The sequence below is a fragment of the Podarcis bocagei genome (assembly GCF_964188305.1).
Source record: "Podarcis bocagei genome assembly, chromosome: 2".
NCBI lineage: Eukaryota > Metazoa > Chordata > Lepidosauria > Squamata > Lacertidae > Podarcis > Podarcis bocagei.
This window is the reverse complement of record NC_138126.1, coordinates 108,426,288-108,440,406: the sequence shown is the minus strand read 5'-3', so window position 1 is coordinate 108,440,406 and position 14,119 is coordinate 108,426,288. Positions and strand designations below refer to the sequence as shown.

General features: G+C 42.9%; 1 protein-coding gene across 2 annotated transcripts in view; it reads left to right on the top strand.

The window, feature by feature from the left end:
• LOC308580074 (ABC-type organic anion transporter ABCA8-like) overlaps positions 1 to 14,119 on the top strand; it is a 63,306-nt gene that overhangs the window by 43,984 nt on the left and 5,203 nt on the right. For both annotated transcript variants that reach the window (XM_081181254.1, XM_081181253.1), the window contains exons 25-34: positions 1,430 to 1,498; positions 3,083 to 3,174; positions 6,094 to 6,217; positions 7,404 to 7,530; positions 9,209 to 9,300; positions 9,564 to 9,736; positions 11,030 to 11,105; positions 12,055 to 12,149; positions 12,632 to 12,751; positions 13,309 to 13,449. In XM_081181254.1, coding sequence (XP_081037380.1) covers positions 1,430 to 1,498; positions 3,083 to 3,174; positions 6,094 to 6,217; positions 7,404 to 7,530; positions 9,209 to 9,300; positions 9,564 to 9,736; positions 11,030 to 11,105; positions 12,055 to 12,149; positions 12,632 to 12,751; positions 13,309 to 13,449 — 1,109 coding nt within the window. The remainder of the gene's footprint in view (positions 1 to 1,429; positions 1,499 to 3,082; positions 3,175 to 6,093; positions 6,218 to 7,403; positions 7,531 to 9,208; positions 9,301 to 9,563; positions 9,737 to 11,029; positions 11,106 to 12,054; positions 12,150 to 12,631; positions 12,752 to 13,308; positions 13,450 to 14,119) is intronic.

Here is a 14,119-nt window from a genome sequence, read left to right as displayed (position 1 = left end):
CTGCGCGCAACTCTACGTCTTAAGGGTTAGACCGGCGAAGCTCCGTCTGAGTCTCCGCCCCCTGTGCACCAGCTTACTAACCTAGCCTTACTCCACCTCTTCCGTCTGACCGTTCTTCTCTGGGTCCCTCTGCCCCCCGTGGTCTCTTCCTTCCGGGATTCTTCTGACGCTGACCCCCCGGACCCTCCTGTCTCCTTGCGCCGGGCTTTAGGACCTGGCTCCCTTTCCGGGCTGCTTACTGCGCCACCTTCCTGTGCATTTGAACTTGGCGCGCGCGCCCAACCTTCCACTTTCCTCCTGACCGTTTCTTCACTCTCCGATGGAGGTGTGGCCACTCCTGACTCGTGCCCTCCCTCCTGTTGCGAGCTGCCAGTGCTTGATACCTGGCGCCCTTCTTCTCCCCTGCTCTCTGTTGGTGACGCTGGTCCCGATTTCCAACTGCTCCCCTTTGAGCCCCCTCTGGACCCTTCTTCCTGGGGTGTCCCCCTAGGCTCCCCCCTTGCTCTGGCCACTGGTGCTCCTTTCTGTGAATCTTCTGATTCACTGGAAAGACTCGGAGATCTCGGGTCGTCGTCATCACTCATCTTTTCTTCTGCCTCCTCCCCCTCGCTCTCTGTTTCCTCCCTTGCCCTCGCCTCTGCTCCTGAACCCCTGACAGCATCCAATTCCAAACAAACCTGAGGGACTTTACTCACAAAATGCCTAGCAAATTTGTTTTAGCGGAGATCCAATGGGACATTTTGGTACTAAATTCCAGGATTCCCCCCCCTTGCTCTGTTGCACCCCTCCACATCGAGAGGGGGCTCCAGGCCCTCTGGGAATCACCCACACATCTATTGATTCTGGCTGCCTACACACACACACACACACACACACACACACACACACACCCCACCAGGCATACATTTGGAGCCCATCCTCTCCTCTGCCTCATGAAAAGGATTCTGGGAAGTGTAATTTATCCTCTGCAGCCAGGCATTTGGCTGACTAACATCCTATGTCCTTTTACATGTTTTTTTGGAAGGGGGGAATGTTTGTTGCTTTGGTTTGTTCTTGTCCTTATTATGCATTTTGTATCTTTTGTCTCGTATTTATATGCTGTGAATGGCCCTGCAATTTTCAGATGAAGGGCAGTATACAGATTTAATACATAAAAAACAATCCTGCATAGACCTGCAGTTCCCAATTTTCCTATCTCCCACAACAAGAAGCACTCAACATAATGTAGGTCTTAGAAGCTCACAGGTCCTCGAGTCACTGTCTTTCGAAGTCATTTTCTTTTCCTTCACAAACTAGTATACTTCTGAGTAAGCAGAAACAGTTAACTTAATTTGGCGGGACACTAACTTTCAAGCTGCCAGGCACTGGCACAACCTGACTTCAGTATTAGAGGGAATAATCTACAGAATCACCTTTTTCCCCCTTACAGTTGTTGAGTGTATCGCTTTATGATGAAGAGAGACAATTAATGAATCTGATCTGGGCGGCTTCCTTTATGGTGAGAAATGAATTCAATATTTGTAGGGGAGATATTTTAGTTCGTAGGGTGTTGTATCCAATGGAATGGGTGTTCACCTTGTTGCGAGACACTAGACAGGAGCAAAGACTTGTGGGGAGCAGGCTGGACTCCCTCAGTTTTTCCTCCTGTCTAGATGCATACAGGTGACGCTTGGAAAATTAGAATATTGTGGAAAAGTTCATTTATTTCAGTAATTCAACTTAAAAGGTGAAACTAATATATGAGATAGACTCATGACATGCAAAACGAGATATGTCAAGCCTTTATTTGTTATAATTGTGATGATCATGGTTTAAGTTGAATTGCTGAAATAAATGAACTTTTCCACAATATTCTAATTTTCTGAGTTTCACCTGTATAGTACATTCCTCCCAGCTCTCCTGACTCAACTAAGTTTTTTACTAGCTTCTGAACCCTCTTTTTTCTTTAGATTTCCCTTATCGTCGTTTTAGTTCTACAGTTCTTTGTTTGTCCATGCATTGTGGTTTCTTACACACACACAAAAACCAACCAACTAACCAAAGAAACAAAGAAACAAACAGACAGACAGACAGACAAAAGAAACCTTTTCCTTTGCTCTTTCTGTTTGGTTGTTCTGCTTATTTGCCACTCTTCTTTTATTCCTTAGTTGTTTACTTATATTGATAAATTTTCCAGAATCAGTGCCTGGTGAGATGTGTGACTCAAAAGACATGTCTCATCCATTTCCTCAATTCTGAGTGCTACCGGTAGGCTGCCCTTATCCCAGAACTGGTTAGTCAAATGCTTTCTCAAGGGTGAAGTACGTTGACACCAATGGCACATCGCTTCCCCACCTGGAATTTACACTCGGTCCTCGCAGCTCTTCAGAGACCTCCTTTCAAACGTCTATGTCTTGCACCCCTAAGGATCCTTTCCTTCAAAGTTCTCTTTTGGCGGCAATCACTTCGGCACACAGTGTCAGAGTTTTCAGCCCTTTCTACACCTAAACATTTTTGTATTTTCCACAAGGATAAGGTGGCGCTACGTTCAGACCCTTTCCTTCCTTCCGAAAGTCTATCTAGTTTCCACTGCCAACAAAATCTGACTCTCTGACTTTCCGTCTGCATCCAAAATAACCGAAGGAGCAAGCCTGGCACTCCCTGGATGTACGCAGAGCTCTGAAAGTGTACCTACATCATGCAAAATCCTTCTCTACAATGGATCTCTCCACCTGGTTTTTAAATGGCAAGGAGAGGAATCTTATCTCCCTATCTTACTGATGAGCACTAGAACACTAAGACCACATTGTAGATAAGAGCATCGGAGATAACTCTTGCTTGTCTCTGATCTTAAGTGTCCTGGTGTTAAGATGGGAGATCCCCTTACTTGCCCCAGGCATGATGTGGTTGGGATCTCAGATGATTGGCAGGTGTGTTGGTTTGCCCCAAATGGCTGCATGGACCAAATGAAGAGGCAATGGCCTCCCCCACTACTGGTTTATAGGATTGCAGCCCAAATATAGTGACTTAAATTGGTTATAGGTCTGTACACTTCTTGAACGTAATTGGTTGTTTCTGTTTTTTTGTTTTTTGTTTTGTTTAGCCTTACTTCCACATTGTGGTTCTCATTCTTTTACTTCGCTGTCTGACGGCGAAATATGGCAGGCCAGTTATGAGAAGAGATCCTGTGTTTAGGTTTGTACACATATGGTTAACCTGCTTATGCAGTCAGACTTAGCAATGCAAAAGGTTTTCCTGTTTTTCTTCTGAAATGATGACTTTCAAATACATACAGTCATACCTCGGCTCCCGAACGCCTTGGGAGTCTACCGTTCTGTCCCCCAAACAATCGAAAACCAGAAGTGAGTGTTCGGGTTTTCGATTTTTTTTTTTTAAGCCAAATGTCTGGTGTGGCTTCCGCTATTGTTTCCGGAGCGCCTGCGCAATCAGGAACCAATCAGAAGCCGTGCCTTGGTTTCCAAACTTTTCAGAAGTTGAACGTACTTCCGGAATGGATTCCGTTCAACTTCCAATGTACATCTGTACGTCACTTTTTATATCCATAGGTTCTTCTCTCTCTCTCTCATTTAAAAAAGCAAGTTTTCCTAGTTCTGCGCTTAAGAATCCCAATATCCCCTGGGAGTAATTCAGTGTAGCGCTAAGCAAATGACTCTGTCAATGCATCACTGCTGGCCTGAGGGAATCAACTTCTCTCTCTTCCCACTTACTGTTCCAGGGGTTCTCTTCACCCCTTCCCCAAGCCAATTTGATGCAGTAATGGATGGAGGAGTTGGTGTAGTCCTGTTGTACTTTTGGAAGTTCTTGAACAGGTCCCCACTGACGGGGCTTTTTTCAGCCCTTGGTTCGCTTTATTTATTTATTCCATAAAAACTTTAAGGCAGAGATTTCCAAACTCTGTGTTGAGAAACGTTAGTGTGTCGGCTGCAGTGTGTAGGTGTGTCGTGTGAATGCTCCCCGCCTTGAGGTAAAAATCATGGACTTAGGGGACTCAAAGAATCCCATGGGGAGTTGGGCAGCAAAAGCCAAATTTTCGCATCAATTCTCCTGGGGCTGAATTACTGTGTTGCAAAATAATGCATGTCTAAAAAGGGGTCACCAATGTGAAAGGTTTGAAAAGCTCTGCGTTAATGTGTTTGGCAATGTGTAAAGGTAGATTCATTTCACAGTTGTTGTTTTAAAGAGGATATTCAAGATTTAACAAACACCTTCATAATTTTTAGGAATCTTTCATTTCATGAGGGTGCTTGTTTTCTTCCATAGGGCCAAACTTCTGAAAAAAGAGGATATTATTTTGTTGTTAAAGTATGATTTTAAAAAATTGCCTCACATAGGCAGAATATATGTTTTGATTTGATTTGATTTATTATATTACTATGCTTCTTTTCATTCAAATGAATCCCAAAGCGGCTTGCAAACAAACAAAAAATAGCAATAACATGATAGAACATAATAGAACATCACAAATAACAACATAAATGTAATAGAATACCGGTAATTAACAAATCATCAGTAGAACATTTGCAATCTATAAAACACTGCTTACAAATCAACAACTAAAAAAATAAGACAAACATCACATTTAAAGCAAGCCATATTATATGATTAACAAATCAATACAGCATTTATAAAACAATGTTAACAACGTTAACAATCAATCTTTAGCTCCAGGAGTTGACTTTATAAATAGAAAAATAATAATGGTGATCTTAATAATGTTACATACCACCCCAGTCTCCAAATGGTGAGAGATTCCAGGGGTTTCAGCGCATTCTCGAGTTCAGTTTTCTTTGAATGAAGGCTGGCAGGGACTGGAGAGGCCTTAACAGCATTAACTTCCCAACAGATCTTGCTTTCCCATTAAGCTTCCAGGGAAGCCCTAAAGCCCAGCACAGAACAAGCATGTCTCTTGTGTCTCCAGCTTCTTCACCTCCTTTCTGCCTAGCTTACACTACACTGGCTATTGTTCTTGTATTTGCCTGGCAAGGCCCCGGGCCCTGCAGTTCCCTTAGATAATAGACACACGGGCACAAATGTTTAGCTTAGTGGGGTAAAATAGGCAACAACTTTATTGGTTACGGAAGGGACGCGGGTGGCGCTGTGGGTTAAACCACAGAGTTTAGGACTTGCTGATCAGAAGGTCGGCGGTTCGAATCCCTGCGACGGGGTGAGCTCCCGTTGCTCGGTCCCTGCTCCTGCCAACCTAGCAGTTCGAAAGCACATCAAAGTGCAAGTAGATAAATAGGTACCACTCCAGCGGGAAGGTAAACAGCATTTCTGTGTGCTGCTCTGGTTTGCCAGAAGCGGCTTAGTCATGCTGGCCACATGACCCGGAAGCTGTACGCCGGCTCTCTTGGCCAATAAAACGAGATGAGCGCCCGCAACCCCAGAGTCAGTCACGACTGGACCTAATGGTCAGGGGTCCCTTTACCTTTACCTTTATTGGTTACAGATGTGAGCGGTTTGCCTTAGGCATTGGGCGAAATGATATCTTGACTTCTGCCCATCTGCAGGGAGTCTCATTAGGGTAAACCACCAATAGGGGGGAGCCCTATGATATACATCAATTAAGAGCACCCCCAGGGTCACCGATGGAGTCGTGCCATGGCCCTAGCCTACACCCAGGCTCCGGACAGGATCCAGATCTGCGGTATGGCACAGAGCAATTATGCTTATTATGTTGTTTACCTACTCAGCCATTGCCTAGAGAGATTGGCTTGATGAGCTTGCTCTCATACCTCCTACCCCCCCCCTACAGATAGAGGAAGGAAAAAATTGGAAGGGACTTGGGGCATCATGCGGACTGTCCCCCGTCCCCCAACAAAATTCATACAACAATAATACTGTGGCTAGGGATATACAAACTATAATTATGCATATGTTTCTGCCTAGCCCCCCCCCCCCAATATGTGTTATCTGCAGAAGCAGGTGTAATTTTGTAAGGCAGCATTTTCTGGGCTGTGACGAGTTTGCACATTAAGTTCAGAGAGTCTCGCTTCCTCATGGACTGTTTTCTGCTCTCCTACTTGAGATTGGAATTCATTCCTTGGTGTGCAGTGCTTTTGAAACACTTTCTGTGGTGTCTTTGATCTGTAGGATTTCTCCACAGAGAAAGAGCAGCCATCAGATTCCTGAAGAGGCCAGTCAGGGCGATGATAGAGATGTTCAAGAGGAAAGGGCAAGAGTTCAGAGTGCACTGGCCTCTGCAAATCAGGAAGAGGTAAAGCAGAATTATTGTGATTTCCTTGTTTTAGAAAGGCTTTATAGCTTGCTCTGCTGTTCATTGCAGTGATTTGCTTGTGTAATGTAACTCGATGCCTGCTCCTGCTTACAGTCACCTTGGAAAACAAGCTTTTATGGCTTAAACACCTAACATTTTTGGCACTCCACGGGTACTTCTTATAAAAGCTGGAAAAAGTGGAGGAAGAGATGCTAAGAGAAAAGGACTGAGGCCTCCTAGATAAACAGAGCTCTATGTAGGGATGAGATATTAGTGTCCGGAAGAAGAGTGTCAGTACCTTAAGTGCTGGAAAACTAAGTACTGCAGATACCCTGTTTTTCAAAAGCCAAGCCATGTACCCCCATACTTTTGAAAATGTTGATATCTCTACAGTAGCTTTTGTTATGAGAATGGTTATGCAGACCACCGATTGGGAACCACTGTCTTGGCTTATTAATATTAACATATTAATGTTAAGGTGACTTACTTGACCTAACAATAATTTGAAGCATCATCTTTTCTTCCATCATCTTTACCTGGTTTCTTAATATGCCACAGTTCTGACAGTTGTTTGCACAGGTGTGTGGTTGGGATGCTGGCATAGTTAGCACTATCTGATGATGTATACTTGAGGCATTTAGCTTTGGAGTGGGACCACAGTTCACTGATAGAACTCATGCTTTGCATAGAGGAAGGCTTCAGAGTCAGGTAAAGGGCATGGAAATCCTCTGCCTGATATCTTGGGGTACTGCCACCAGCCAGAGAGTAAATAGACAAATAGCCTGGCTTGTTAGCCAGTGTGGTGTAGTGGTTAAGAGCGGTAGTCTCATAATCTGGGGAACCGGGTTCGTGTCTCTGCTCCTCCACATGCAGCTGCTGGGTGACCTTGGGCCAGTCACGCTTCTTTGAAGTCTCTCAGCCCCACTCACCTCACAGAGTGTTTGTTGTGGGGGAGGAAGGGAAAGGAGAATGTTAGCCACTTTGAGACTCCTTAAAGGGAGTGAAAGGTGGGATATCAAATCCAAACTCTTCTTCTTCTTCTTCTTGTTATAAGTCAACTTCTTCCTATGTTTCTGTCTGAAGCAGAATGTCTTCCATGGCTCTTGCTTTGACCCACTTAAACCAAAGGTATAGCTATGTATGTATATGTGCTGTAAGCAAGCTTCTCTCTTCTGCACCTATTTAGAAACCAGTCATCCTAGTCAGCAACTTGCGCAAAGAATACAGAAGTGAGAAGGCTTGTTCCTGTGGCAAGAAAAGCAAGACGCTGGGGAAAGTGGCCACCAAAAGTGTCTCCTTCTGTGTTAAAAAAGGTTTGCTGGCAATGGAAAATTACTGTTACAGCTTGACCAAGGAAAAGCATAACTTTTACTTTGTAGTCATTTTGGGGGATGCTTGACATTTGAATATATTGTAAGTGACTCAGATAGGAAGGAAAGGAATCAGTATAGGGGCAGACCAATCCTAAACCCCAGATCTGCTGGCTGCTTGGTGGGTTGGGTTCTGATGTGGTGCAGGTGCCCCTTTGGTGGCATGGGGCCACAGCTGCTGCTGAAAGTTTCGTTGCCATTGATCTACTAGTTGCAGCATTTTTCCTGGCAGTAGCCCCAGAAAGGCAGTGTTCCTGGGGAAAGCCAGAAGCAGAGCCAGACTTGAATCTACTGAACCCAAAAGACCCTCTTCTTCCTAGATGGGACCCAGGATCGGGCTTGTTACCAATGGCAGCTTGGAGATAGGTTGGGTAATTTCATCACTACAGTGGTACCTTGGGTTACAGATGCTTCAGGTTACAGACTCCGCTAACCCAGAAATAGTACCTCGGGTTAAGAACTTTGCTTCAGGATGAGAACAGAAATCGTGCTCCGGCAGCGCAGCAGCCGCAGGAGGCCCCAGTAGCTAAAGTGGTGCTTCAGGTTAAGAACAGTTTCAGGTTAAGAACAGACCTCCGGAACGAATTAAGTACTTAACCTGAGGTACCACTGTATTGGTTTCAGTGGAAGGTACTCCCAGACTGGCTGATGCAAGCCGGCAGGGCTTTGGAAATAGTGGGGTGATTTGCCACTTTTCTCTCCATTGTACCCAGGAAAATTTTCTTCGCTGTTGCAGAAAGTTAAAACTAAGCAGAACTTATAGAAGAAGTGCATTTGTTGCTCCCAGGGAATCAGGCTGTTTAAAATTACTTAAGTTATTTTAAGTTTTGTGTAAGTTTTTTTATTAGATCAAAAATCAACATTAAAAAACACATTTCTCTAGAGTCTAAAATAATTATAGGGAACCTAAGTTGCTTAGATAGTGATGTGTTGTACTATGCATGTTTACTCAGATGCAAGACCTGAAAGTTTAAAGTTGCAGCCTTAGTCTAATGATCATATCCAATTGTAAGACTTTGAGTAGTACCTGGGAAGATGATTTGAGTAGTACCTGGGAAGATGACTGAGGCAACTGAGAGTGCAATATTTCTTATGAATATAGCTATCTGAGACCATATAACACCGGTCCTGAAAGACCTTCATTGCCTCCCAGTACATTTCCGAGCACAATTCAAAGTGTTGGTGCTGACCTTTAAAGCCCTAAATGGCCTCGACCCAGTATACCCGAAGGAGCGTCTCCACCCACATCATTCAGTCTGGACACTGAGGTCCTCCTCCAAGAGTCTTTTGCTGATTCCTTCACTGTGAGAAGTGAAGTTACAGGGAACCAGGCAGAGGGCCTTCTGAGTAGTGGTACCCTCACTGTGGAAGGCCCTGCCTACAGATGTCAAGGAGATAGAAGACATCTGAAGGCAGCCCTGTTTAGGGAATTTTTTAATGTTCAATGTATTTATCGTGTATTTAATATTCTATTAGGAGCCGCCCAGAGTGGCTGGGGAAACTCAGCCAGATAGGCAGGGTATAAATAATAAATTATTTTATTTTATTTTATTATTTTATTTTATTTGCTGGGATAATGTGTAGTATCCTTACCAAAGTGTGAGTATGTGTGTTGTTCTAGGAGAAATTTTGGGGCTACTTGGACCCAATGGAGCTGGTAAAAGTACAACAATGAATATGATAACAGGAGACACAGATCCAACAGCTGGACAGGTAGGTGTGAGCACTAAAATGTACTCTTCTTTTTCATGAACAGGTGCACCATCACTGCAAAAGTCAACTTCAATGCATTACAAAGTGTGGTATGGCAATGGCATCAATAGCAGATTCCCATCTAGGACTAGGAACAGGGAGGGATTTTTGTATAGGAGGTAGAAGATTGAGGGCTGGCCTTTAATTTCCTAGATAGGACTTTTATATTTCAAAAGATGACTCATGTTGGACAAATTTAAATGGGGCCACAATATTTTGGACAGGTCCTGATGAAAGGAGCTGATGCAGCTGCAACGGAAGAAAATGCTGTCGGTTTTCTTGGCTACTGTCCCCAAGAGGATGCCCTCTGGCCCAGCCTGACCATGAAAGAACATCTGGAGATTAATGCAGCTGTGAAAGGGATGCAGAAAGACTCAGCTGGTGTTGCTATCAGTCGGTAAGGGCAGCAAAAGATCCTGTTTTCATGGTACACTACCTATCTCTTAGTTTTTGGGCTACTGAGTGCAAAGCCCCACATTCTATACTTGACAGAATCGTTGGACTTTGAAAGCTAATTGTTTTTAGCATTGACGTTTCTCCTTGGGAGGTGGGCAGTTAGCATTAAGTTCTTACACTGGCAAAAAGCACATGTGGTTCATCTCCATCCAGTATCATAACAGCATCCCTGAGATTCACTTTCAACCTCCCCTGTAATTCTTATGCAAAAGAGATCCATTCTATTTTTTTTTTTGTAAAATATTTTATTAAGTTTCCAAATACAAAATAAGAAATGTACACACAAAGTCCCTTCACCAAAGAAATAACAAACAAGAAAACCAAAACAAGTACACCAACAAACAATATAGAAAAGAAGAAATAAAAAAGAAATAAAAAAAACCAACCATTCAAAACATTTTTTATATAACTAACTGGACTTCCTCACATCTCCCTTACCCTGCGTTCTCCACAATAAAAATATCAGCAAATTATTACCTTATTTCATACCTTATTTTGTACTTTTCAAATGTTATACTTCTAAATTTAAAGTAATTTTTATCAATTACTTGTACCTTAAATTAAACATAGTATTACTTTAAATTTCGACCTTTTCTTACTTATAACTTACCGTATTTTTTGCACCATAACACTCACTTTTTTCCTCCTAGAAAGTAAGGTGAAATGTCTGTACGTGTTATGGAGGGAATGCCTACGGGTGGCATGCCTACGGATTTTCCTCCTCTAAAAACTACGTGTGTGTTATGGTTGGGTGCGTGTTATAGAGCGAAAAATACGGTAATTTTCTGTTTCACAAAATCTAATTGCTGGAGCCGAAGTTTTCTGGATCGTGCAAGTTCTTAGCATTCATACAACTTATATTGTTTTTGTAAATAGTCCTTAAATTTTTTCCAGTCCTCTTCCATTGTTTCTTCTCCCAAGTCTCGGATTCTGCCAGTCATTTCAGCCAGTTCCATATAGTCCATCAGTTGCGTCTGCCACTCTTCCAGTGTGGGCAAATCTTGTGTCTTCCAGTGCTTTGCAATAAGTATTCTTGCTGCTGTAGTTGCATACATAAAAAAAGTTCTGTCCTTCTTTAACACTTTCTGGCCGACAATGCCCAAGAGGAAGGCCTCTGGTTTCTTAACAAAGGTATATTTAAATACCTTTTTTAACTCATTATAGCTCAAAATCAAAAGAGATCCATTCTAGAATACTCCAGATGTCGTTTCGTTTCTTCTGCCCTTTCTTTCAGAATAGTTCAAGCTCTAGAACTCCAGGACTATTTGAAAACGGCAGCTAAGGCATTACCTGCTGGGCTGAGAAGGAAAGTAAGTTCTGTGTTTTGTTAGTTTCTTGAACCGGTTGCCAAATATTTAATGTTGGCTAATGGATAGAGACCAAGCGGCATCACAAGGTACTTGGGTTTGTTGCTCAGTCAGCGCTAGTTCTTTGCCACTGCACTGCCTATTTTCCTCCTTGCCCACACAGAACAATGTAGTCCATGGGGCAGATTGCTGTCTCGATAATTTAAACAACATATCCACACCTTAGTTCTTAACAGACCTTCTGCTCTAAATATGTTGCAGTCTTACCAGGGTGTGTCCATTCAAAACTTTGGGACTGAAAATTATCGTTGGAAGTCCTAATTGCCTTGCTTGCCCACCAACCTCAGTTTCTTCAAGGGAAAAGGGTTCCTAGATGAAATGTATTATCAAAATCTCTTACTGGCTTATTTGCCTGTCCAAGCATTCGGCATGTTTTAGTTTGGTCTCGCTAGGGACGTTGGAGAATTCTGACAAAAGCGGTAATGAGAGCAGAAATTGCCAATGCTTGTTTATCCATCCTGTTTCCGAAATGGAAATGAACTCAGCATGTACCACTTTGTTTTGCATTTACTGTTGTTGTTTCAGTCCACAAACAATACATAATTCATTATTCTTTCCCCCGTTGCTTCCTTTGCACTGAAACGAATAATTTTGCCACAGTGGACTGTGAGACAGATAATGCAGTTTGGGCAGAAGAGAAACTACAGCACAATAGAATCAGTGTTTGGAAGAGAAAACAACGCCTTCTTACAATCACTAGTTCTCACTCACATATTGATAATTTTCTGGGTTTCTGCACCTGGGCAACTGTCACCACAGACTCATCTGTCGTCCAGAACCCTCTGCAAATATTTTTAGTTGTATTTGTACTTACTCCCCCCCCCAAAAAAATTATATCCTATCAAATGTTTGAAGCAACTTTAAATGGTTATTATTGTTTCCTTCATTTAAGTTATGCTTTGCCCTGAGCATGCTGAGTAATCCTGCAGTGATGCTATTAGATGAACCAACAGCAGGAATGGATCCTAAAGGAAAGCGCCAAGTGTGGTGAGTGACTCATACACTTAATATTTCAAACCAGGTTTGTGAATTTGCAATACATAATAGCATATCACTCAAAACAAAACGTATACTTATAATGATGTACTTGCATTTAGGAATCCGAGTAAATATTGTGAATTTGTTCAGTGTTTTTTTGAAATACAGTGGTACCTCAGGTTACATACGCTTCAGGTTACATATGCTTCAGGTTACACACTCCGCTAACCCAGAAATAGTACCTCAGGTTAAGAACTTTGCTTCAGGATGAGAACAGAAATCGTGCTCTGGTGGCGCGGCGGCAGCAGGAGGCCCCATTATCTAGTGGTGCTTCAGGTTAAGAACAGTTTCAGGTTAAGTGTGGACCTCTGGAACGAATTAAGTACTTAACCCGAGGTACCACTGTACCAGACAATAATGTCTGCTAGGAACAGGCCGTTTACGGCTCCTTCAACAATACCCCACCCTAGTAAATCTTATGTTGACTGCAGGAAAGCAATCCTCACTGCGCTGAAGGACAAAGACCAAGGAGCCATTTTGACAACTCATCACATGGAAGAAGCTGAGGCGGTGTGTGACAGAGTAGCCATCATGGTGACTGGACAGCTCAGGTGAACTTCAACTTGCATTTTGTTTTCCAGCATATTAGGATACCATAAACAGCTGATGTGTTGATGGGGTGAAATATTCTTCTTATTCTTTTTCCACCTTCTCATAAGAAGCTTGCTTTATACTTAAGTTTTTACCTCTATCTCCAGTACATTATATTTTATTTTATTGCTATGGCTAGTGGCTGATGCAAAGATTCTTCTGATTCTGAAGCTCGCCGTGTTCAACTTATAATTTGTTACGTTTTTGACAATAACTGTCTAAAGTGTGTTTTTAAAATAAATTTTATTAGAGTTTATAAAGAAAAATACAAAACTTAATATCAAATATCTTTTTTATCAGCATTGATCAAAATAAGATAAAAACATAGCAAGAAAGAAAGAAAGACGAAAAGTTCAGAAACTAAAGAACTTCCCATTCTTCATCTGTCCGCTATATATAAACAATAATAACTTCATCCACTCCAATATAACCCTCAACAAAACCATTTTCTATAACAAAACATTATCTTCAATCCCCAAATCCAAATGTCACAAATGCTGATTCCATCCTTCTGCAGGTGTCTTGGTTCTATTCAGTATCTGAAAAGCAAATTTGGCAAAAATTATTTGCTCCAAATAAAAGTTAAGGGCGTGGACCATGGAGAGCTTCTGAATACTCATATTCTGCAGATCTTCCCACATGCAGCTCGTCAAGAAAGGTAACTGGTGTTTCTCCTGCAGCTTGACACACAATTTCCTGAATTATTTTGGTTACTATAGTTTATCTTCAGAGGGACGCGGGTGGCGCTGTGGGTTAAACCACAGAGCCTAGGACTTGCCGATCAGAAGGTTGGCAGTTCGAATCCCTGTGACGGGGTGAGCTCCCGTTGCTCGGTCCCTGCTCCTGCCAACCTAGCAGTTCGAAAGCACATCAAAGTGCAAGTAGATAAATAGGTATCGCTCCGGCGGGAAGGTAAACGGCATTTCCGTGCGCTGCTCTGGTTCACCAGTCATGCTGGCCACATGACCCGGAAGCTGTACGCCGGCTCTCTCAGCCAATAAAGCGAGATGAGTGCTGCAACCCCAGAGTTGGTCACGACTGGACCTAATGGTCAGGGGTCCCTTTACCTTTATAGTTTATGTTCTTGTATACCCTCTTACTTACCCTCCTTGAGCTTTTGGTAATGGGCCAGATGAACATGATGGGGACAGAATGCCCTTCTGCTTCTTCCTGTCCCCCAGCCTTCTAGGCCCCAATGATGAACCAGCACGTGGACCTGCCACATACTGAGCAGGTGTTATTTCTGGAGACGGCCCCACACTCCCCATTTCAGGTGGCTTCTGTTTCGATCCATAGGTGGATGAGGAAACTCACGTGTGGCTCCCTTT